This window comes from Tachypleus tridentatus, chromosome 12 (genome assembly GCF_004210375.1).
Source record: "Tachypleus tridentatus isolate NWPU-2018 chromosome 12, ASM421037v1, whole genome shotgun sequence".
Classification (NCBI taxonomy): Eukaryota; Metazoa; Arthropoda; class Merostomata; order Xiphosura; family Limulidae; genus Tachypleus; species Tachypleus tridentatus.
The window spans coordinates 120,395,621-120,418,644 of record NC_134836.1 but is presented as its reverse complement, the minus strand read 5'-3'; the positions used below and the strand labels follow the sequence as shown (position 1 = coordinate 120,418,644).

At 29.9% G+C, this 23,024-nt stretch overlaps 1 protein-coding gene and 1 long non-coding RNA gene across 4 annotated transcripts in view; one reads left to right on the top strand and one right to left on the bottom strand.

Moving 5' to 3' along the window:
- Positions 1-3,073: 3,073 nt before the first annotated feature.
- LOC143234516 (glucocorticoid-induced transcript 1 protein-like) overlaps positions 3,074-23,024 on the top strand; it is a 58,579-nt gene continuing 38,628 nt past the window's right edge. For all 3 annotated transcript variants that reach the window (XM_076471926.1, XM_076471927.1, XM_076471925.1), the window contains exon 1: positions 3,074-3,541. In XM_076471926.1, the coding sequence (XP_076328041.1) occupies positions 3,259-3,541 (283 nt within the window). In that variant the 5' untranslated portion in view covers positions 3,074-3,258. The remainder of the gene's footprint in view (positions 3,542-23,024) is intronic.
- LOC143234518 (uncharacterized) overlaps positions 4,531-23,024 on the bottom strand; it is a 36,297-nt gene continuing 17,803 nt past the window's right edge. Inside the window, exon 3 of the long non-coding RNA XR_013018694.1 lies at positions 4,531-4,998. This is a non-coding gene — a long non-coding RNA (uncharacterized LOC143234518). The remainder of the gene's footprint in view (positions 4,999-23,024) is intronic.

The window sequence follows — 23,024 nt, the reverse complement described above, 5'->3', positions numbered from 1 at the left end:
CAATTTAAGTATTAATGTCAAGTGTGAAAGAAAAGAAACAGCACTGACCTTGACTGAGGCAAGATGAAGTTCTAGAAATATTTCTTTGCAGGATATCAATAAACTAAATTGGTCCAGGGAACAACTATAGGATACTAAAGCTGTAACAACTGGCATTAAAAGTATCACAAAATTGATTAAGTATAGAATAAAAATTGTTATGGTTAATTGATTTCAATGTGTTTCACTCAAATTGTATTAGCATATCTTGTGCCAGAAACGTTTAGATGCAAAGGACCAAAGAAACATCTATGTGAAAAACACATGCTAAGTTTGATACCTTAATTCTTGTAGATTAAATATGTATTATTTGCTATAATAAGAAATCCACTATTAGCTGTCATTATGATTCCATGATCTTAAGTAACTATTCTGAGATGAATACAAGCAACATTGACATATTTCAGCATCAAAACAAGTATTTTCAAATGGCTTGATGTAGTCAAAAACGTATCTGAAATATTGAGCTCAAGTGAATCTTAGTAAAGTAAAACTGTCTATTCATGCTATACAATGAACTAACAACTAAACCATCTAAGAAGTTATTAAAAAAACAATAACTTCCCTAAGAGTGCTACAATTACTTTAGTTAAATGTGGATATTTTCTACTTCAGTGGGAATAATGCACACATCAATGAATCTATTGTACCTCAAGTTTCTTGAGTGTGTAATACCTGTGTGAGGTGCTCCACATCCTCAGCAAGCTATTCATAAAGTTGGCTCCTGATATTTTATAACAGCTTATTCTGAATCAAATGAAAAAACAACAGATAATAATATCTGGTAATTATTTATTTTTTGTAGTTGTTTAGCATGAGTAAAGCTTATCCATTTTAGGTAGGTAGCAACTAAAGTGAAAAAAGCTTGAACTCTCTGAAAGATGCAAGTTTTTTTTCCAGTTAGTCCTATACCTTTAAGGATGGATACAACCATGTAGGATATTGTTAGATATGTAGTTTTTACGATTCTTGGAGTTATGGCTTTAGAAACTGGAATAATCTGTTTAGGTGTTATTATCTATATGACACAGTTTTGGCAACCGGAATATATTTTTGCTAAGATTAATTTATATCAACTAAACTAATAGATGTCCAAGTTATTTTTACCTCAAGTGCTCCATATGTTCCTGCAACTAATCCATTTTGTTGCTAAGTAGTGTTAATTTTACTATCTGCATCTGTCTGATAGTAAAGCAATAGAGACATTTATATCTGTTTGTATTGAAGGTAGCTTTATCAACTATGCATTAGCTGTTTGTTTATCCATGAGAAGGGTATAGCCTGGTGGTCAATGTACAACACTATTGGTTTGATTTTTCATGTATCATTATTTGACATTAGTTTAATGTTTAACATTTTTCTTTTAAAATGATGTAACTTATGTTTTGTGTCATGATTCTTTACATTTCTGGTTGGGATCTTTATTTTAATATTTTCGTTGTTAGCTATCCAAAAATCTTCCCTTCTAATATGAAATTGCACTTGAATTTGATAAAAATTTGATTTCGTTTCAGAACAATACTATTTCTGTTTTTGGTACATCAAACATATCATGTTTTCTATGTTGCTTCAACTGTGCTATGTTTTCGCCTTCTTTGAGACATTTCATTACTATGATACAATTTTCACAGGTTAAGCCATCTGAATTAGCTATCTGTTAAATGTTCGTATTTAAGAACAACAAATAACCTACATAAAGCAAATTTGTAGACTAAAGGGAAGGCAGCTAATCAACAGTACCAGTAGTAACTCTTACAGGCCCCTAGGTTACCCATTTGACTAAATAGTGGGATTTAGATAATTTTTGAGCACTAATTGACACAGGAATAGCATGGCCAGGTGGTTAAGGCACTCGACTCGTTATCTGAGGATCGCGGGTTCGAATCCCCGTCACACCAAACATGCCTTTTCAGCCGTGAGAACGTTATAATGTGACGGACAATCCCACTATTCGTTGGTAAAAGAGTAGCCTAAGAGCTGGCGGTCGGTGGTGATGACTAGCCGTCTTCCCTCTATCTAGTCTTACACTGCTAAATTTGGGACGTTTAGCGCGGATAGCCCTCGAGTAACTTTGCGCGAAATTCAAAATAAACCAACGGCCACAAAGTGCAGAACTTGTTTTTGCTGCAATTATTTCATTCCAACATTTGGTTATTAGGTCTACAACTGGATACCAAAAGTTATCTTCAAAATAATATATCACATTATTTGGTTAATGTCGAATATACATCGCTAACAGTGAGGGTGATAACCAACTGATCAAACAAAGCATTCTAAATATTTACTTACGAAGTAAACTACCTACTATGATCGAAAGTAAACATTAATAACAATAAAACTGATAGTAAGTACATTCTTTTTTGTCCAATTACTGCATTACGACTTTCGGTAAAAAGAAAATATGACAGTATTCAAGAAAATGACTACATTTTTGATCTCGCCAGCCCGAAATCAGGTTGGTTGATAGGTGCCGACAACACAAACAATCTGTAATTCAAATGCTTCGTTACACTTTTTATTACAAACTCGAATCAAAAATTAATTAATATTTTCAATTTATTATATGTTGTTTTATAATTCAGAATTCTCTTGAAAGCTAAGACGATAATTTTTCAACAAAAAGTTACTGTTCTGTGTTACCATTTCCTACATCCTATTTTGCCCCTGTAAATTTATACAAATAAGTTTCCCCTAGCAAAATAGTGGTATATGCCAAGGTCGTCTGAGCAATGCTCGTATTGAGTTCATTGATAAAAACGTAAAACCTTTTTTTTTCAAAGACACACACAAACGTATTAACCAATCGGTGTTTAAAAAAATATATTGGCATATAATTTGAAAATGTTCTATATTTCAATAATTTCATACTGCCTTGGGTTTGAAAAACAAAACAAATATGTAGACTAAAATGTTCCGAAAGCAAAACTGTCAGCATGTAATAAAATCAACATCCAATAGTTGCAGCCGTTGAAGTCATGTGATTACTAGTGCTTTAGCCTATGTGCACTTGCAAGAAAACAAGTTACGACCAGATTGTAAGTTTGTAGCGGGGAGAGAGGTTGTGGATATATCAAAGTGTAACGAGTTCAAACAAAAAAACGAAAAGAAAAATGTTTTTGTTTGATATGTGCCTGTTTTACACAAATTACCATTAGAATTGAAGACTTTATTAAAACCTTGTTAGTGCACTCAGCCAACTTAAATTTTATCATTATAAAAATGTCAGAACAAACATCACAAAGAGTTCGAAGAACAGGTTCTCCGGTGAGTGCAGGTTCAACGAAGCAGTGCCCCCTGAAAGCAACCATGCCAGTGTCAATGATGCGACAAATTAATAATCCAACAAAGTTATCAAATAAAATGTCTAGCTCTTCACATTCTCCTACGTGTAATATTAAGACAAGTGAGGGAACACGATTATTATTTAGACAGTCTCCTGATGTAAACCTTAGGTTAGGTTTATCGGTCGATCGACGCAGTCCAGGATCAGCAGGTTACAAAGGTAACATGTGAAAAGGAGGCTAAAATATTGTGGCTAAATAACGCTTATTTTTAATCTACTTAAGGCTTTATTTTATTACTTAGCGATAAGTTATATCATTGTGACAGTGTTTCACTTATAAATATGTCAACTTTTTAAAGTTTATTTTTAGTACTATTACTGTCACTAGTAGTTAGTACTATTTTATTATATTTATAATCAGTGTATCGCTGCTCGTTACTAATTCTGATGTTTTGATAACTTAAATTGTACAAACTACAATGGTAGTATTTACTGTTTATACTAAGTTAATAGTTGCAGTTGAAGGGTCATGTAGTTACTGAAAGTTGATTAATTAGCTCTTATAGTTGTACGTTGTTATGAAGAGCCTAGAATAGAGAACTAATGTACTAGTAACTGACACAGGTATTATGATGATATCTAAGTAATTTATTACGTTTGGTAAATCTGTTGTTGGCAACACAACTAGAAGTACAATAACATAAGTTTAAAGATGATTAGAACCACAGTATACGTATTCAGTGGCATCAGCAAGCTTTAGAACTGTAGAACAACCATCAAATGTTGATAAAATTGAAATATCAAACCGTAGTAAGGCCTCATTTAGAATACTGTGTGCATTATTATACCTTTTTTATAGGAAAGGAATGAACATTCCAAGAAGAGCAGAGACAGACTATTAAAATAACACCTTCTGTAAAATTGAGTTATGAATTTTAATTTTTTGACTTTCGTTTTTTTAGGGGGGGTGAAAATTAAAGGTTAGAAAGTATAACTTTAAATATTAGGGGATATGAATTTAAATTCTGGTATCTTTGATCGATGGTTGTTATACAAAATTATTTACAAACATTCAATTGGAAAATTCTATTCCAGTTATAAGTTACGATCCTCAAGTGGTTCCATCCTCTAATCGTTAAAGGTTACATCACCCATGTCTAACAAATACTGTGATTTATTCACCTCATGGTTTGATTAATTTCTGAAAAAGTTACTTTTCATCAAGTTTAGTGACTATAAGAATCTGTGAGATACAGAATACACTGTAATGCTGTTAGTAGTTTGTTTGGATCAAAACAAGAAACGTGTCTACCTTTCCTTGGATATGCATCACACTTAAATATCAATTTATTTCTTTTGCAAGATTTATTAAAAGTCTGACACATTTCATATGAACATCACTTGCATTTATAGTGTTTGTTTTTACAGTATTTTTGATTACTATGGATATTATTGTTAATTATTCCTCAATCCTATTTTATTTTCTTTGTAATATTATATGGAAGCTTCTCTAAATTTTTCTATTTGAATAGAAAATAAGATGAGGATAATGCTGCTGAGATTTCAATCCATTTGTTATTCTATTCTTTTTATTTTTTTAAACTATGAAACCCATCCTATTCATTTCTTCCTTCAGATTTCGAAGTTCCAGAGAGCTGCATTTTTTTTCCCATTTCCTGTAGACAATATAGATAAATAATCCAGTTAAGTTTTGACAATATGAATATTTATTCAGAAATAATAATACATTTCTTTCTCTCTCTGTCTTGAGTTCTTCACTAGATGTTTCTGATGATTTTCACATTTATCTATACTTGTATTGGGTTCTGTATTGTGTAAAGTGTATTTCTTACAATTCTGTGTACTTTCATTTTATTTGGTAAATTATGAAAGTGTCAACATAACAGTTCTTCTGCCACTTGACAGTTGGTTAATACCTCAGATATAAAGTTTCAGTGTTTCGTGGGACGTATTATTTATTTTAGAACTTTTCCTTGATCAGTTTTCAGTGTTTCTCACTTGATTCCTTATTGAACTTATTTTTAGTTTTTAAAATGTCTTTGTTCTAACTTTCTTTTTTCTCTCTTATTTAGATATTTTGATTGAGCATCTTTCCTACTTGGCAGAGTTTGACTTCTTTGTAACATTAGGTTAATCACAAATTTTTTTCTCTTAAGATTTACTGAAGAGAAGTTTTGTCTGTAGCTAAATCTTACTTAAGTGAGCTTAAGTGGAGGGTCATTCTACTGTTATCACATTCTAATTATTTCCAGCTTAAGTGGAGGGTCATTCTACTGTTATCACATTCTTATTATTTCCAGCTTAAGTGGAGGGTCATTCTACTGTTATCATATTCTAATTATTTCCAGCTTAAGTGGTGAGTAATTCTACTGTTATCACATTGTAATTATTTCCAGCTTAAGTGGAGGGTCATTCTACTGTTATCACATTCTAATTATTTCCAGCTTAAGTAGTGGGTAATTCTACTGTTATCACATTCTAATTATTTCCAGCTTAAGTGGTGGGTCATTCTACTGTTATCCCATTCTAATTATTTCCAGCTTAAGTGGTGGGTAATTCTACTGTTATCACATTCTAATTATTTCCAGCTTAAGTGGTGGGTAATTCTACTGTTATCACATTCTAATTATTTCCAGCTTAAGTGGAGGGTCATTCTACTGTTATCACATTCTAATTATTTCCAGCTTAAGTGGAGGGTCATTCTACTGTTATCACATTCTAATTATTTCCAGCTTAAGTGGAGGGTCATTCTACTGATATCACATTCTAATTATTTCCAGCTTAAGTGGAGGGTCATTCTACTGATATCACATTCTAATTATTTCCAGCTTAAGTGGAGGGTCATTCTACTGTTATCACATTCTAATTATTTCCAGCTTAAGTGGTGGGTCATTCTACTGTTATCACATTCTAATTATTTCCAGCTTAAGTGGTGGGTAATTCTACTGTTATCACATTCTAATTATTTCCAGCTTAAGTGGTGGGTAATTCTACTGTTATCACATTCTAATTATTTCCAGCTTAAGTGGAGGGTCATTCTACTGTTATCACATTCTAATTATTTCCAGCTTAAGTGGAGGGTAATTCTACTGTTATCACATTCTAATTATTTCCAGCTTAAGTGGAGGGTCATTCTACTGTTATCACATTCTAATTATTTCCAGCTTAAGTGGAGGGTCATTCTACTGTTATCACATTCTAATTATTTCCAGCTTAAGTGGAGGGTCATTCTACTGATATCACATTCTAATTATTTCCAGCTTAAGTGGAGGGTCATTCTACTGTTATCACATTCTAATTATTTCCAGCTTAAGTGGAGGGTCATTCTACTGTTATCACATTCTAATTATTTCCAGCTTAAGTGGTGGGTCATTCTACTGATATCACATTCTAATTATTTCCAGCTTAAGTGGTGGGTCATTCTACTGTTATCACATTCTCATGATTTCCTTTCTAAGACTGGTGATTGTTACTGTTGGGTTTAAAAGAAATCTGACCACAGTGTTTTCACTACTTTTACAAAGGTTATTTGGTTCCTGAAGGTGACTTCCAAAACTTCATCTCCCATTAGCTTGAACTTTTGATGTCTCTCTGGTAACTACCACTTATTTTTTTTTTTTTTTTTTTTGGAAGTGTTTTTCACCAATGTGTGGATGATACCTCCTAATTTAATATTTGTGATTATTCTTATGAGGAGCTTTGAGTTTTCATCTTGTTTTTCATCAGCTAGGTTATGATATTGTTCATTAACCTAACTTCAGGAGCCATTCTCATTTATTTGGTCATTCATTTTGAGATGGAATGATACACGTGCTGGTTAAAGCTTGTAGGATCCATCCTGGACTTCTATAGGTTCCTAATACTGATGCATCCATCCTGAACTTCAATGGATTTCTAACACTGAAGCATCCATCCTGGATGACCATGGGTTTATAATACTGAGAATAAAGTTTCTTGGCTTTTACACCTTTGATATATAAAAGGAATGGAACTTCACATTGCTGATTTTTCATAAAGTATGATGAGAAAGGCTGTGTTTAACTCGTGGAGTATCGTGTCCTGGTCTGGACATTGTGGTTACTGTTCGTAGAATTGAAGTTAATGTCAAATAAATAGCTCTATATGCTTGCCCTTTCTTCCAGTTGTGGTAACCTGCTTGAGGCAGTGTGTGACAGAGGTGCAGTTGAAATGTAGGCTGTATCATATATGCATGATACAACCTTTATGTTTTCCAACTTAATGTGGTGCAGTTAAAACAGTGGACTTGTTATGAACTGCTGCAAACAATGTACAAACCTGACATCTTTATAATTCCAAGTATACTAATAATAGTCATGGTAGATCCCATTGTTTTTTGATTGCCTCGTTGCTGCTTATATCTTGACTGACGTCATCTTGCGTTTGTCAGTGAACCTCAGGGCATGGTTCCAAGCAGAGCTCTCATTATACACTGAGCAAACAACAAAGTTCATTTAACCAGTAATTGCAGTGAGCTCCAGTCTTTGTATATCACATCAATGTGAATGCACAATATTGTTAATGGTAGGAGAGTTCAGAGCCACATCAAAGATAAATGTGTGTGCACACAGATATATTTCGCGTTAGTCCGGGTGTGAAAGATAAATGAAACTAGGTACTAAATGGATCACAAAAGAGAGAAACATAAGCACACCTTTACGTTGGAAATGTTTGTAAAAATCATTGTGTTTGTATTTTTTTAATGATCATTGGGATGTTTGTTTTATGGTTGTGTCTTAAGTCTTGTACTGTAACAGAGTGTTGTGTTTTTCATACTAAGTTTTTATTAAATTTGCAGTATTAGGTCATCAACATCATCTATATGAAGTCTTCAAACTTAAGATATCCACAAAATAATGCCCCTTTAAGTTTTGGAAGTAATATCTGAAAGATGTATCAGGTCATTTTAAATTTTTCTCACTATATACCCTAATATCTGTTAAGATGGATGACCAATTGCTCAATACTAACTGAATATAAAAATAAGCCCAATATTTATAATATGTCAGAGGTCATTTTGGCTCACCTCCAAAAATAAACTGTTAATATTTGGAAGATTGAAACTTGTAAAGTGTATAAAACTAATCTGTGAGAAAAGTAGATTTTCATTCCATACTTTTTGTTGTTGTTGTTGTTATGTATAAAACTAATCTGTGAGAAAAGTAGATTTTCATTCCATACTTTTTTGTTGTTGTTGTTATGTATAAAACTAATCTGTGAGAAAAGTAGATTTTCATTCCATACTTTTTGTTGTTGTTGTTATGTATAAAACTAATCTGTGAGAAAAGTAGATTTTCATTCCATACTTTTTGTTGTTGTTGTTGTTATGTATAAAACTAATCTGTGAGAAAAGTAGATTTTCATTCCATACTTTTTGTTGTTGTTGTTATGTATAAACTAATCTGTGAGAAAAGTAGATTTTCATTCCATACTTTTGTTGTTGTTGTTATGTATAAAACTAATCTGTGAGAAAAGTAGATTTTCATTCCATACTTTTTGTTGTTGTTGTTGTTATGTATAAAACTAATCTGTGAGAAAAGTAGATTTTCATTCCATACTTTTTGTTGTTGTTGTTGTTATGTATAAAACTAATCTGTGAGAAAAGTAGATTTTCATTCCATACTTTTTGTTGTTGTTATGTATAAAACTAATCTGTGAGAAAAGTAGATTTTCATTCCATACTTTTTGTTGTTGTTGTTATGTATAAAACTAATCTGTGAGAAAAGTAGATTTTCATTCCATACTTTTGTTGTTGTTATGTATAAAACTAATCTGTGAGAAAAGTAGATTTTCATTCCATACTTTTTTTTTGTTGTTGTTATGTATAAAACTAATCTGTGAGAAAAGTAGATTTTCATTCCATACTTTTTGTTGTTGTTGTTATGTATAAAACTAATCTGTGAGAAAAGTAGATTTTCATTCCATACTTTTTGTTGTTGTTATGTATAAAACTAATCTGTGAGAAAAGTAGATTTTCATTCCATACTTTTTGTTGTTGTTGTTATGTATAAAACTAATCTGTGAGAAAAGTAGATTTTCATTCCATACTTTTTGTTGTTGTTGTTATGTATAAAACTAATCTGTGAGAAAAGTAGATTTTCATTCCATACTTTTTGTTGTTGTTGTTATGTATAAAACTAATCTGTGAGAAAAGTAGATTTTCATTCCATACTTTTTTGTTGTTGTTGTTATGTATAAAACTAATCTGTGAGAAAAGTAGATTTTCATTCCATACTTTTTTGTTGTTGTTGTTATGTATAAAACTAATCTGTGAGAAAAGTAGATTTTCATTCCATACTTTTTTTGTTGTTGTTGTTATGTATAAAACTAATCTGTGAGAAAAGTAGATTTTCATTCCATACTTTTGTTGTTGTTATGTATAAAACTAATCTGTGAGAAAAGTAGATTTTCATTCCATACTTTTTGTTGTTGTTGTTATGTATAAAACTAATCTGTGAGAAAAGTAGATTTTCATTCCATACTTTTTGTTGTTGTTGTTGTGTATAAAACTAATCTGTGAGAAAAGTAGATTTTCATTCCATACTTTTTGTTGTTGTTGTTGTGTATAAAACTAATCTGTGAGAAAAGTAGATTTTCATTCCATACTTTTTGTTGTTGTTGTTGTGTATAAAACTAATCTGTGAGAAAAGTAGATTTTCATTCCATACTTTTTGTTGTTGTTGTTATGTATAAAACTAATCTGTGAGAAAAGTAGATTTTCATTCCATACTTTTTGTTGTTGTTATGTATAAAACTAATCTGTGAGAAAAGTAGATTTTCATTCCATACTTTTTGTTGTTGTTGTTATGTATAAAACTAATCTGTGAGAAAAGTAGATTTTCATTCCATACTTGTTGTTGTTGTTGTTGTGTATAAAACTAATCTGTGAGAAAAGTAGATTTTCATTCCATACTTGTTGTTGTTGTTGTTGTGTATAAAACTAATCTGTGAGAAAAGTAGATTTTCATTCCATACTTGTTGTTGTTGTTGTTGTGTATAAAACTAATCTGTGAGAAAAGTAGATTTTCATTCCATACTTGTTGTTGTTGTTGTTGTGTATAAAACTAATCTGTGAGAAAAGTAGATTTTCATTCCATACTTTTTGTTGTTGTTATGTATAAAACTAATCTGTGAGAAAAGTAGATTTTCATTCCATACTTTTTGTTGTTGTTGTTATGTATAAAACTAATCTGTGAGAAAAGTAGATTTTCATTCCATACTTGTTGTTGTTGTTGTTATGTATAAAACTAATCTGTGAGAAAAGTAGATTTTCATTCCATACTTTTTGTTGTTGTTGTTGTTATGTATAAAACTAATCTGTGAGAAAAGTAGATTTTCATTCCATACTTTTTGTTGTTGTTGTTGTTATGTATAAAACTAATCTGTGAGAAAAGTAGATTTTCATTCCATACTTTTTGTTGTTGTTGTTATGTATAAAACTAATCTGTGAGAAAAGTAGATTTTCATTTCATACTATTTTTTGTTGTTGTTGTTGTTATGTATAAAACTAATCTGTGAGAAAAGTAGATTTTCATTCCATACTTTTTTTGTTGTTGTTGTTATGTATAAAACTAATCTGTGAGAAAAGTAGATTTTCATTCCATACTTTTTGTTGTTGTTGTTATGTTTTAAACTAATCTGTGAGAAAAGTAGATTTTCATTCCATACTTGTTGTTGTTGTTGTTATGTATAAAACTAATCTGTGAGAAAAATAGATTTTCATTCCATACTTTTTGTTGTTGTTGTTGTTATGTATAAAACTAATCTGTGAGAAAAGTAGATTTTCATTCCATACTTTTTGTTGTTGTTGTTGTGTATAAAACTAATCTGTGAGAAAAGTAGATTTTCATTCCATACTTTTGTTGTTGTTGTTGTGTATAAAACTAATCTGTGAGAAAAGTAGATTTTCATTCCATACTTTTTTTGTTGTTGTTATGTATAAAACTAATCTGTGAGAAAAGTAGATTTTCATTCCATACTTTTTGTTGTTGTTGTTATGTATAAAACTAATCTGTGAGAAAAGTAGATTTTCATTCCATACTTTTTGTTGTTGTTGTTGTTATGTATAAAACTAATCTGTGAGAAAAGTAGATTTTCATTCCATACTTTTTGTTGTTGTTGTTGTTATGTATAAAACTAATCTGTGAGAAAAGTAGATTTTCATTCCATACTTTTGTTGTTGTTGTTGTTATGTATAAAACTAATCTGTGAGAAAAGTAGATTTTCATTCCATACTTTTTGTTGTTGTTGTTGTGTATAAAACTAATCTGTGAGAAAAGTAGATTTTCATTCCATACTTTTTGTTGTTGTTGTTATGTATAAAACTAATCTGTGAGAAAAGTAGATTTTCATTCCATACTTTTTGTTGTTGTTGTTATGTATAAAACTAATCTGTGAGAAAAGTAGATTTTCATTCCATACTTTTTGTTGTTGTTGTTATGTATAAAACTAATCTGTGAGAAAAGTAGATTTTCATTCCATACTTGTTGTTGTTGTTGTTGTTGTGTATAAAACTAATATGTGAGAAAAGTAGATTTTCATTCCATACTTTTTGTTGTTGTTGTTATGTATAAAACTAATCTGTGAGAAAAGTAATTTTCATTCCATACTTTTGTTGTTGTTGTTATGTATAAAACTAATCTGTGAGAAAAGTAGATTTTCATTCCATACTTTTTGTTGTTGTTGTTATGTATAAAACTAATCTGTGAGAAAAGTAATTTTCATTCCATACTTTTTGTTGTTGTTGTTATGTATAAAACTAATCTGTGAGAAAAGTAGATTTTCATTCCATACTTTTTTTTGTTGTTGTTATGTATAAAACTAATCTGTGAGAAAAGTAGATTTTCATTCCATACTTTTTTGTTGTTGTTGTTATGTATAAAACTAATCTGTGAGAAAAGTAGATTTTCATTCCATACTTTTTGTTGTTGTTGTTATGTATAAAAATAATCTGTGAGAAAAGTAGATTTTCATTCCATACTTTTGTTGTTGTTGTTATGTATAAAACTAATCTGTGAGAAAAGTAGATTTTCATTCCATACTTTTTTTGTTGTTGTTGTTATGTATAAAACTAATCTGTGAGAAAAGTAGATTTTCATTCCATACTTTTGTTGTTGTTGTTATGTATAAAACTAATCTGTGAGAAAAGTAGATTTTCATTCCATACTTTTTTGTTGTTGTTGTTATGTATAAAACTAATCTGTGAGAAAAGTAGATTTTCATTCCATACTTTTTTGTTGTTGTTGTTATGTATAAAACTAATCTGTGAGAAAAGTAGATTTTCATTCCATACTTTTGTTGTTGTTGTTATGTATAAAACTAATCTGTGAGAAAAGTAGATTTTCATTCCATACTTTTGTTGTTGTTGTTATGTATAAAACTAATCTGTGAGAAAAGTAGATTTTCATTCCATACTTTTGTTGTTGTGTTGTTATGTATAAAACTAATCTGTGAGAAAAGTAGATTTTCATTCCATACTTTTGTTGTTGTTGTTATGTATAAAACTAATCTGTGAGAAAAGTAGATTTTCATTCCATACTTTTGTTGTTGTTGTTATGTATAAAACTAATCTGTGAGAAAAGTAGATTTTCATTCCATACTTTTGTTGTTGTTGTTATGTATAAAACTAATCTGTGAGAAAAGTAGATTTTCATTCCATACTTTTGTTGTTGTTGTTATGTATAAAACTAATCTGTGAGAAAAGTAGATTTTCATTCCATACTTTTGTTGTTGTTGTTGTTATGTATAAAACTAATCTGTGAGAAAAGTAGATTTTCATTCCATACTTTTTTGTTGTTGTTGTTGTTATGTATAAAACTAATCTGTGAGAAAAGTAGATTTTCATTCCATACTTTTTTTGTTGTTGTTGTTGTGTATAAAACTAATCTGTGAGAAAAGTAGATTTTCATTCCATACTTTTTTGTTGTTGTTGTTATGTATAAAACTAATCTGTGAGAAAAGTAGATTTTCATTCCATACTTTTGTTGTTGTTGTTATGTATAAAACTAATCTGTGAGAAAAGTAGATTTTCATTCCATACTTTTTGTTGTTGTTGTTATGTATAAAACTAATCTGTGAGAAAAGTAGATTTTCATTCCATACTTGTTGTTGTTGTTGTTGTTGTGTATAAAACTAATCTGTGAGAAAAGTAGATTTTCATTCCATACTTTTTGTTGTTGTTGTTATGTATAAAACTAATCTGTGAGAAAAGTAGATTTTCATTCCATACTTTTTGTTGTTGTTATGTATAAAACTAATCTGTGAGAAAAGTAGATTTTCATTCCATACTTTTTGTTGTTGTTGTTATGTATAAAACTAATCTGTGAGAAAAGTAGATTTTCATTCCATACTTTTTGTTGTTGTTATGTATAAAACTAATCTGTGAGAAAAGTAGATTTTCATTCCATACTTTTGTTGTTGTTGTTGTTATGTATAAAACTAATCTGTGAGAAAAGTAGATTTTCATTCCATACTTTTTGTTGTTGTTGTTATGTATAAAACTAATCTGTGAGAAAAGTAGATTTTCATTCCATACTTTTTTGTTGTTGTTGTTATGTATAAAACTAATCTGTGAGAAAAGTAGATTTTCATTCCATACTTTTGTTGTTGTTGTTGTGTATAAAACTAATCTGTGAGAAAAGTAGATTTTCATTCCATACTTTTTTGTTGTTGTTATGTATAAAACTAATCTGTGAGAAAAGTAGATTTTCATTCCATACTTTTTTGTTGTTGTTGTTATGTATAAAACTAATCTGTGAGAAAAGTAGATTTTCATTCCATACTTTTTTGTTGTTGTTGTTATGTATAAAACTAATCTGTGAGAAAAGTAGATTTTCATTCCATACTTTTTTGTTGTTGTTGTTATGTATAAAACTAATCTGTGAGAAAAGTAGATTTTCATTCCATACTTTTTTTGTTGTTGTTGTTATGTATAACACTAATCTGTGAGAAAAGTAGATTTTCATTCCATACTTTTGTTGTTGTTGTTGTTATGTATAAAACTAATCTGTGAGAAAAGTAGATTTTCATTCCATACTTTTTTGTTGTTGTTGTTATGTATAAAACTAATCTGTGAGAAAAGTAGATTTTCATTCCATACTTTTTTTGTTGTTGTTGTTATGTATAAAACTAATCTGTGAGAAAAGTAGATTTTCATTCCATACTTTTGTTGTTGTTGTTGTGTATAAAACTAATCTGTGAGAAAAGTAGATTTTCATTCCATACTTTTGTTGTTGTTGTTGTGTATAAAACTAATCTGTGAGAAAAGTAGATTTTCATTCCATACTTTTTGTTGTTGTTGTTGTTGTTGTGTATAAAACTAATCTGTGAGAAAAGTAGATTTTCATTCCATACTTTTTGTTGTTGTTGTTGTTATGTATAAAACTAATCTGTGAGAAAAGTAGATTTTCATTCCATACTTTTTTGTTGTTGTTGTTGTGTATAAAACTAATCTGTGAGAAAAGTAGATTTTCATTCCATACTTTTTTGTTGTTGTTGTTGTGTATAAAACTAATCTGTGAGAAAAGTAGATTTTCATTCCATACTTGTTGTTGTTGTTGTGTATAAAACTAATCTGTGAGAAAAGTAGATTTTCATTCCATACTTTTTGTTGTTGTTGTTGTTATGTATAAAACTAATCTGTGAGAAAAGTAGATTTTCATTCCATACTTTTTGTTGTTGTTGTTGTTATGTATAAAACTAATCTGTGAGAAAAGTAGATTTTCATTCCATACTTTTTTGTTGTTGTTGTTATGTATAAAACTAATCTGTGAGAAAAGTAGATTTTCATTCCATACTTTTTTTTGTTGTTGTTATGTATAAAACTAATCTGGGAGAAAAGTAGATTTTCATTCCATACTTTTTGTTGTTGTTATGTATAAAACTAATCTGTGAGAAAAGTAGATTTTCATTCCATACTTTTTGTTGTTGTTGTCATGTATAAAACTAATCTGTGAGAAAAGTAGATTTTCATTCCATACTTTTTGTTGTTGTTGTCATGTATAAAACTAATCTGTGAGAAAAGTAGATTTTCATTCCATACTTTTTGTTGTTGTTGTCATGTATAAAACTAATCTGTGAGAAAAGTAGATTTTCATTCCATACTTTTTGTTGTTGTTATGTATAAAACTAATCTGTGAGAAAAGTAGATTTTCATTCCATACTTTTTGTTGTTGTTATGTATAAAACTAATCTGTGAGAAAAGTAGATTTTCATTCCATACTTTTTGTTGTTGTTGTTATGACTCATCAGAAAACTGAATTTCACTAAAATTTGTTAGTATTTGTTTCAAAATCTGATGTGGCATGTGTTGTTAAAGGAAGTGTAATGATGTGACTTGTTATCAAAAGGAAGTGTAATGATGTAGCATGTGTTATCATAAGGAAGTGTAATGATGTAGCATGTGTTATCAAAAGGAAGTGTAATGATGTGACGTGTTATCAAAAGGAAGTGTAATGATGTGACGTGTTATTAAAAGGAAGTGTAATGATGTGACATGTTATTAAAAGGAAGTGTAATGATGTGACGTGTTATTAAAAGGAAGTGTAATGATGTGACGTGTTATTAAAAGGAAGTGTAATGATGTAGCATGTGTTATCAAAAGGAAGTGTAATGATGTAGCATGTGTTATCAAAAGGAAGTGTAATGATGTAGCACGTGTTATCAAAAGGAAGTGTAATGATGTGATGTGTTATCAAAGGATGTATAAGATTTAATAATATTTTATGAAGATTCTTTAAAATTATGTTCTCAAGTAATATCATGGAACAAAATCTTTAGGTTAATAGTTTTATATTAAGTTTACTTTGTGATTTAGTATATTTTATTAAAGGTTACAACTTTTCCAGTAAATTGTGTTTTTAGAACAAATGTGATTCTTTGATTACTGGTGTAATCCATCTTAAGCACGCTTCAGTTGAAACACTGTACCTATTATGAAACAAATCTTACTGTAAGAGCTTTAACTTCTTATAAAATGTGTAGGAGCATCATGTTTACAAACTCTCTACCACTGTTAACTAAATATATATTTATTCCGTCCTCTCAAGTTTTGTTAGGTTTTTTTGATAAAAAGTAGTAAATGTTTGAGATTATAAATGTGCCTGTAATGTTATAAAGTGTTACTATTAAATATGTAATGATAAATTCTATAATTAAAGTGTTTTCAACTTTGATTTGTGAGGGTTATTTGACAGGTGCAAAAAACTAGTTTGTAATATTATAATAAAACACAAGTGTATCAAATTAGAATTTTCCTAACTGCACTTAGTCTTCTGTTCAATGGAAGGACTGGCTGTGGAATTTAAATATATGAAGTCATATTATTATGAAATTATAAATAAATCTTCTCTCCATTTCTCCAATAAAAATATATTCAATATACAGTAAATGGATAATATATATTTTTATATTTTCTGTCAGCACAGAAATGGTGAAGATAAGAAACAAATTGTCGAACAAGTTCTGACATGTCCACAAGAAACTGGAAACAATAACAATACTTCACTTTAAACAAAAGATTTGTCAAGTTCTGACATGTCCACAAGAAACTGGAAACAATAACAGTATTTCACTTTAAACAAAAGATTTGTCAAGTTCTGACATGTCCACAAGAAACTGGAAACAATAACAGTATTTCACTTTAAACAAAAGATTTGTCAAGTTCTGACATGTCCACAAGAAACTGGAAACAATAACAGTATTTCACTTTAAACAAAAGATTTGTCAAGTTCTGACATGTCCACAAGAAACTGGAAACAATAACAATACTTCACTTTAAACAAAAGATTTGTCAAGTTCTGACATGTCCACAAGAAACTGGAAACAATAACAATACTTCACTTTAAACAAAAGATTTGTCAAGTTCTGACATGTCCACAAGAAACTGGAAACAATAACAGTATTTCACTTTAAACAAAAGATTTGTCAAGTTCTGACATGTCCACAAGAAACTGGAAACAATAACAGTATTTCACTTTAAACAAAAGATTTGTCAAGTTCTGACATGTCCACAAGAAACTGGAAACAATAACAGTATTTCACTTTAAACAAAAGATTTGTCAAGTTCTGACATGTCCACAAGAAACTGGAAACAATAACAATACTTCACTTTAAACAAAAGATTTGTCAAGTTCTGACATGTCCACAAGAAACTGGAAACAATAACAATACTTCACTTTAAACAAAAGATTTGTCAAGTTCTGACATGTCCACAAGAAACTGGAAACAATAACAATATTTCACTTGAAACAAAAGATTTGTCAAGTTCTGACATGTCCACAAGAAACTGGAAACAATAACAATATTTCACTTGAAACAAAAGAGTTGTCAAGTTCTGACATGTCCACAAGAAACTGGAAACAATAACAATATTTCACTTGAAACAAAAGAGTTGTCAAGTTCTGACATGTCCACAAGAAACTGGAAACAATAACAATATTTCACTTTAAATAAAAGATTTGTCAAGTTCTGACATGTCCACAAGAAACTGGAAACAATAACAATATTTCACTTTAAACAAAAGATTTGTCAAGTTCTGACATGTCCACAAGAAACTGGAAACAATAACAATATTTCACTTTAAACAAAAGATTTGTCAAGTTCTGACATGTCCACAAGAAACTGGAAACAATAACAATATTTCACTTTAAACAAAAGATTTGTCAAGTTCTGACATGTCCACAAGAAACTGGAAACAATAACAGTATTTCAAGTTAAACAAAAGAGTTGTCAAACAAGTTCCAACATGTCCACAAGAAACTGGAAACAATAACAGTATTTCAAGTTAAACAAAAGAGTTGTCAAACAAGTTCCAACATGTCCACAAGAAACTGGAAACAATAACAGTATTTCAAGTTAAACAAAAGATTTGTCAAACAAGTTCCAACATGTCCACAAGAAACTGGAAACAATAACAGTATTTCAAGTTAAACAAAAGATTTGTCAAACAAGTTCCAACATGTCCACAAGAAACTGGAAACAATAACAGTATTTCAAGTTAAACAAAAGATTTGTCAAACAAGTTCCAACATGTCCACAAGAAACTGGAAACAATAACAGTATTTCAAGTTAAACAAAAGATTTGTCAAACAAGTTCAACATGTCCACAAGAAACTGGAAACAATAACAGTATTTCAAGTTAAACAAAAGATTTGTCAAACAAGTTCCAACATGTCCACAAGAAACTGGAAACAATAACAGTATTTCAAGTTAAACAAAAGATTTGTCAAACAAGTTCCAACATGTCCACAAGAAACTGGAAACAATAACAGTATTTCAAGTTAAACAAAAGATTTGTCAAACAAGTTCCAACATGTCCACAAGAAACTGGAAACAATAACAATATTTCAAGTTAAACAAAAGATTTGTCAAACAAGTTCCAACATGTCCACAAGAAACTGGAAACAATAACAATATTTCAAGTTAAACAAAAGATTTGTCAAACAAGTTCCAACATGTCCACAAGAAACTGGAAACAATAACAATATTTCAAGTTAAACAAAAGATTTGTCAAACAAGTTCCAACATGTCCACAAGAAACTGGAAACAATAACAGTATTTCAAGTTAAACAAAAGATTTGTCAAACAAGTTCCAACATGTCCACAAGAAACTGGAAACAATAACAATATTTCAAGTTAAACAAAAGAGTTGTCAAACAAGTTCCAACATGTCCACAAGAAACTTGGAAACAATAACAATATTTCAAGTTAAACAAAAGAGTTGTCAAACAAGTTCCAACATGTCCACAAGAAACTGGAAACAATAACAATATTTCAAGTTAAACAAAAGATTTGTCAAACAAGTTCCAACATGTCCACAAGAAACTGGAAACAATAACAGTATTTCAGTTAAACAAAAGATTTGTCAAACAAGTTCCAACATGTCCACAAGAAACTGGAAACAATAACAGTATTTCAAATTAAACAAAATATTTGTCAAACAAGTTCCAACATGTCCACAAGAAACGGGAAACAATAACAGTATTTCAAGTTAAACAAAAGATTTGTCAAACAAGTTCCAACATGTCCACAAGAAACTGGAAACAATAACAGTATTTCAAGTTAAACAAAAGATTTGTCAAACAAGTTCCAACATGTCCACAAGAAACTGGAAACAATAACAGTATTTCAAGTTAAACAAAAAATTTGTCAAACAAGTTCCAACATGTCCACAAGAAACTGGAAACAATAACAGTATTTCAAGTTAAACAAAAAATTTGTCAAACAAGTTCCAATGTCCACAAGAAACTGGAAACAATAACAGTATTTCAAGTTAAACAAAAGATTTGTCAAACAAGTTCCAACATGTCCACAAGAAACTGGAAACAATAACAATATTTCACTTGAAACAAAAGATTTGTCAAGTTCTGACATGTCCACAAGAAACTGGAAACAATAACAATATTTCACTTGAAACAAAAGAGTTGTCAAGTTCTGACATGTCCACAAGAAACTGGAAACAATAACAATATTTCACTTTAAACAAAAGAGTTGTCAAGTTCTGACATGTCCACAAGAAACTGGAAACAATAACAGTATTTCACTTTAAACAAAAGATTTGTCAAGTTCTGACATGTCCACAAGAAACTGGAAACAATAACAATATTTCACTTTAAACAAAAGATTTGTCAAGTTCTGACATGTCCACAAGAAACTGGAAACAATAACAATACTTCACTTTAAACAAAAGATTTGTCAAGTTCTGACATGTCCACAAGAAACTGGAAACAATAACAGTATTTCACTTTAAACAAAAGATTTGTCAAGTTCTGACATGTCCACAAGAAACTGGAAACAATAACAATATTTCACTTTAAACAAAAGATTTGTCAAGTTCTGACATGTCCACAAGAAACTGGAAACAATAACAATATTTCACTTTAAACAAAAGATTTGTCAAGTTCCAACATGTCCACAAGAAACTGGAAACAATAACAATATTTCACTTTAAACAAAAGAGTTGTCAAGTTCCAACATGTCCACAAGAAACTGGAAACAATAACAGTATTTCAAGTTAAACAAAAGATTTGTCAAACAAGTTCCAACATGTCCACAAGAAACTGGAAACAATAACAGTATTTCAAGTTAAACAAAAGATTTGTCAAACAAGTTCCAACATGTCCACAAGAAACTGGAAACAATAACAGTATTTCAAGTTAAACAAAAGATTTGTCAAACAAGTTCCAACATGTCCACAAGAAACTGGAAACAATAACAGTATTTCAAGTTAAACAAAAGATTTGTCAAACAATTTCCAACATGTCTACAAGAAACTTGAAACAATAACAGTATTTCAAGTTAAACAAAAGATTTGTCAAACAAGTTCCAACATGTCCACAAGAAACTGGAAACAATAACAGTATTTCAAGTTAAACAAAAGATTTGTCAAACAAGTTCCAACATGTCCACAAGAAACTGGAAACAATAACAGTATTTCAAGTTAAACAAAAGATTTGTCAAACAAGTTCCAACACGTCCACAAGAAACTGGAAACAATAACAGTATTTCAAGTTAAACAAAAGATTTGTCAAACAAGTTCCAACATGTCCACAAGAAACTGGAAACAATAACAGTATTTCAAGTTAAACAAAAGATTTGTCAAACAAGTTCCAACATGTCCACAAGAAACTGGAAACAATAACAATATTTCAAGTTAAACAAAAGATTTGTCAAACAAGTTCCAACATGTCCACAAGAAACTGGAAACAATAACAGTATTTCAAGTTAAACAAAAGATTTGTCAAACAAGTTCCAACATGTCCACAAGAAACTGGAAACAATAACAGTATTTCAAGTTAAACAAAAGATTTGTCAAACAAGTTCCAACATGTCCACAAGAAACTTGAAACAAGAACAATATTTCAAGTTAAACAAAAGAGTTGTCAAACAAGTTCCAACATGTCCACAAGAAACTTGAAACAAGAACAATATTTCAAGTTAAACAAAAGAGTTGTCAAACAAGTTCCAACATGTCCACAAGAAACTTGAAACAATAACAGTATTTCAAGTTAAACAAAAGATTTGTCAAACAAGTTCCAACATGTCCACAAGAAACTTGAAACAATAACAGTATTTCAAATTAAACAAAATATTTGTCAAACAAGTTCCAACATGTCCACAAGAAACTGGAAACAATAACAGTATTTCAAGTTAAACAAAAGATTTGTCAAACAAGTTCCAACATGTCCACAAGAAACTGGAAACAATAACAGTATTTCAAGTTAAACAAAAGATTTGTCAAACAAGTTCCAACATGTCCACAAGAAACTGGAAACAATAACAGTATTTCAAGTTAAACAAAAGATTTGTCAAACAAGTTCCAACATGTCCACAAGAAACTGGAAACAATAACAGTATTTCAAGTTAAACAAAAGATTTGTCAAACAAGTTCCAACATGTCCACAAGAAACTGGAAACAATAACAGTATTTCAAGTTAAACAAAAAATTTGTCAAACAAGTTCCAATGTCCACAAGAAACTGGAAACAATAACAGTATTTCAAGTTAAACAAAAGAGTTGTCAAACAAGTTCCAACATGTCCACAAGAAACTGGAAACAATAACAATATTTCAAGTTAAACAAAAGATTTGTCAAACAAGTTCCAACATGTCTACAAGAAACTTGAAACAATAACAGTATTTCAAGTTAAACAAAAGATTTGTCAAACAAGTTCCAACATGTCCACAAGAAACTGGAAACAATAACAATATTTCAAGTTAAACAAAAGAGTTGTCAAACAAGTTCCAACATGTCCACAAGAAACTGGAAACAATAACAGTATTTCACTTTAAACAAAAGATTTGTCAAGTTCTGACATGTCCACAAGAAACTGGAAACAATAACAATACTTCACTTTAAACAAAAGATTTGTCAAGTTCTGACATGTCCACAAGAAACTGGAAACAATAACAGTATTTCACTTTAAACAAAAGATTTGTCAAGTTCTGACATGTCCACAAGAAACTGGAAACAATAACAATATTTCACTTGAAACAAAAGAGTTGTCAAGTTCTGACATGTCCACAAGAAACTGGAAACAATAACAATATTTCACTTTAAACAAAAGATTTGTCAAGTTCTGACATGTCCACAAGAAACTGGAAACAATAACAATATTTCACTTTAAACAAAAGAGTTGTCAAGTTCTGACATGTCCACAAGAAACTTGAAACAATAACAGTATTTCAAGTTGAACAAAAGATTTGTCAAACAATTTCCAACATGTCCACAGAAACTGGAAACAATAACAGTATTTCAAGTTAAACAAAAGATTTGTCAAACAAGTTCCAACATGTCCACAAGAAACTGGAAACAATAACAGTATTTCAAGTTAAACAAAAGATTTGTCAAACAAGTTCCAACATGTCCACAAGAAACTGGAAACAATAACAGTATTTCAAGTTAAACAAAAGATTTGTCAAACAATTTCCAACATGTCTACAAGAAACTTGAAACAATAACAGTATTTCAAGTTAAACAAAAGATTTGTCAAACAAGTTCCAACATGTCCACAAGAAACTGGAAACAATAACAGTATTTCAAGTTAAACAAAAGATTTGTCAAACAAGTTCCAACATGTCCACAAGAAACTGGAAACAATAACAGTATTTCAAGTTAAACAAAAGATTTGTCAAACAAGTTCCAACACGTCCACAAGAAACTGGAA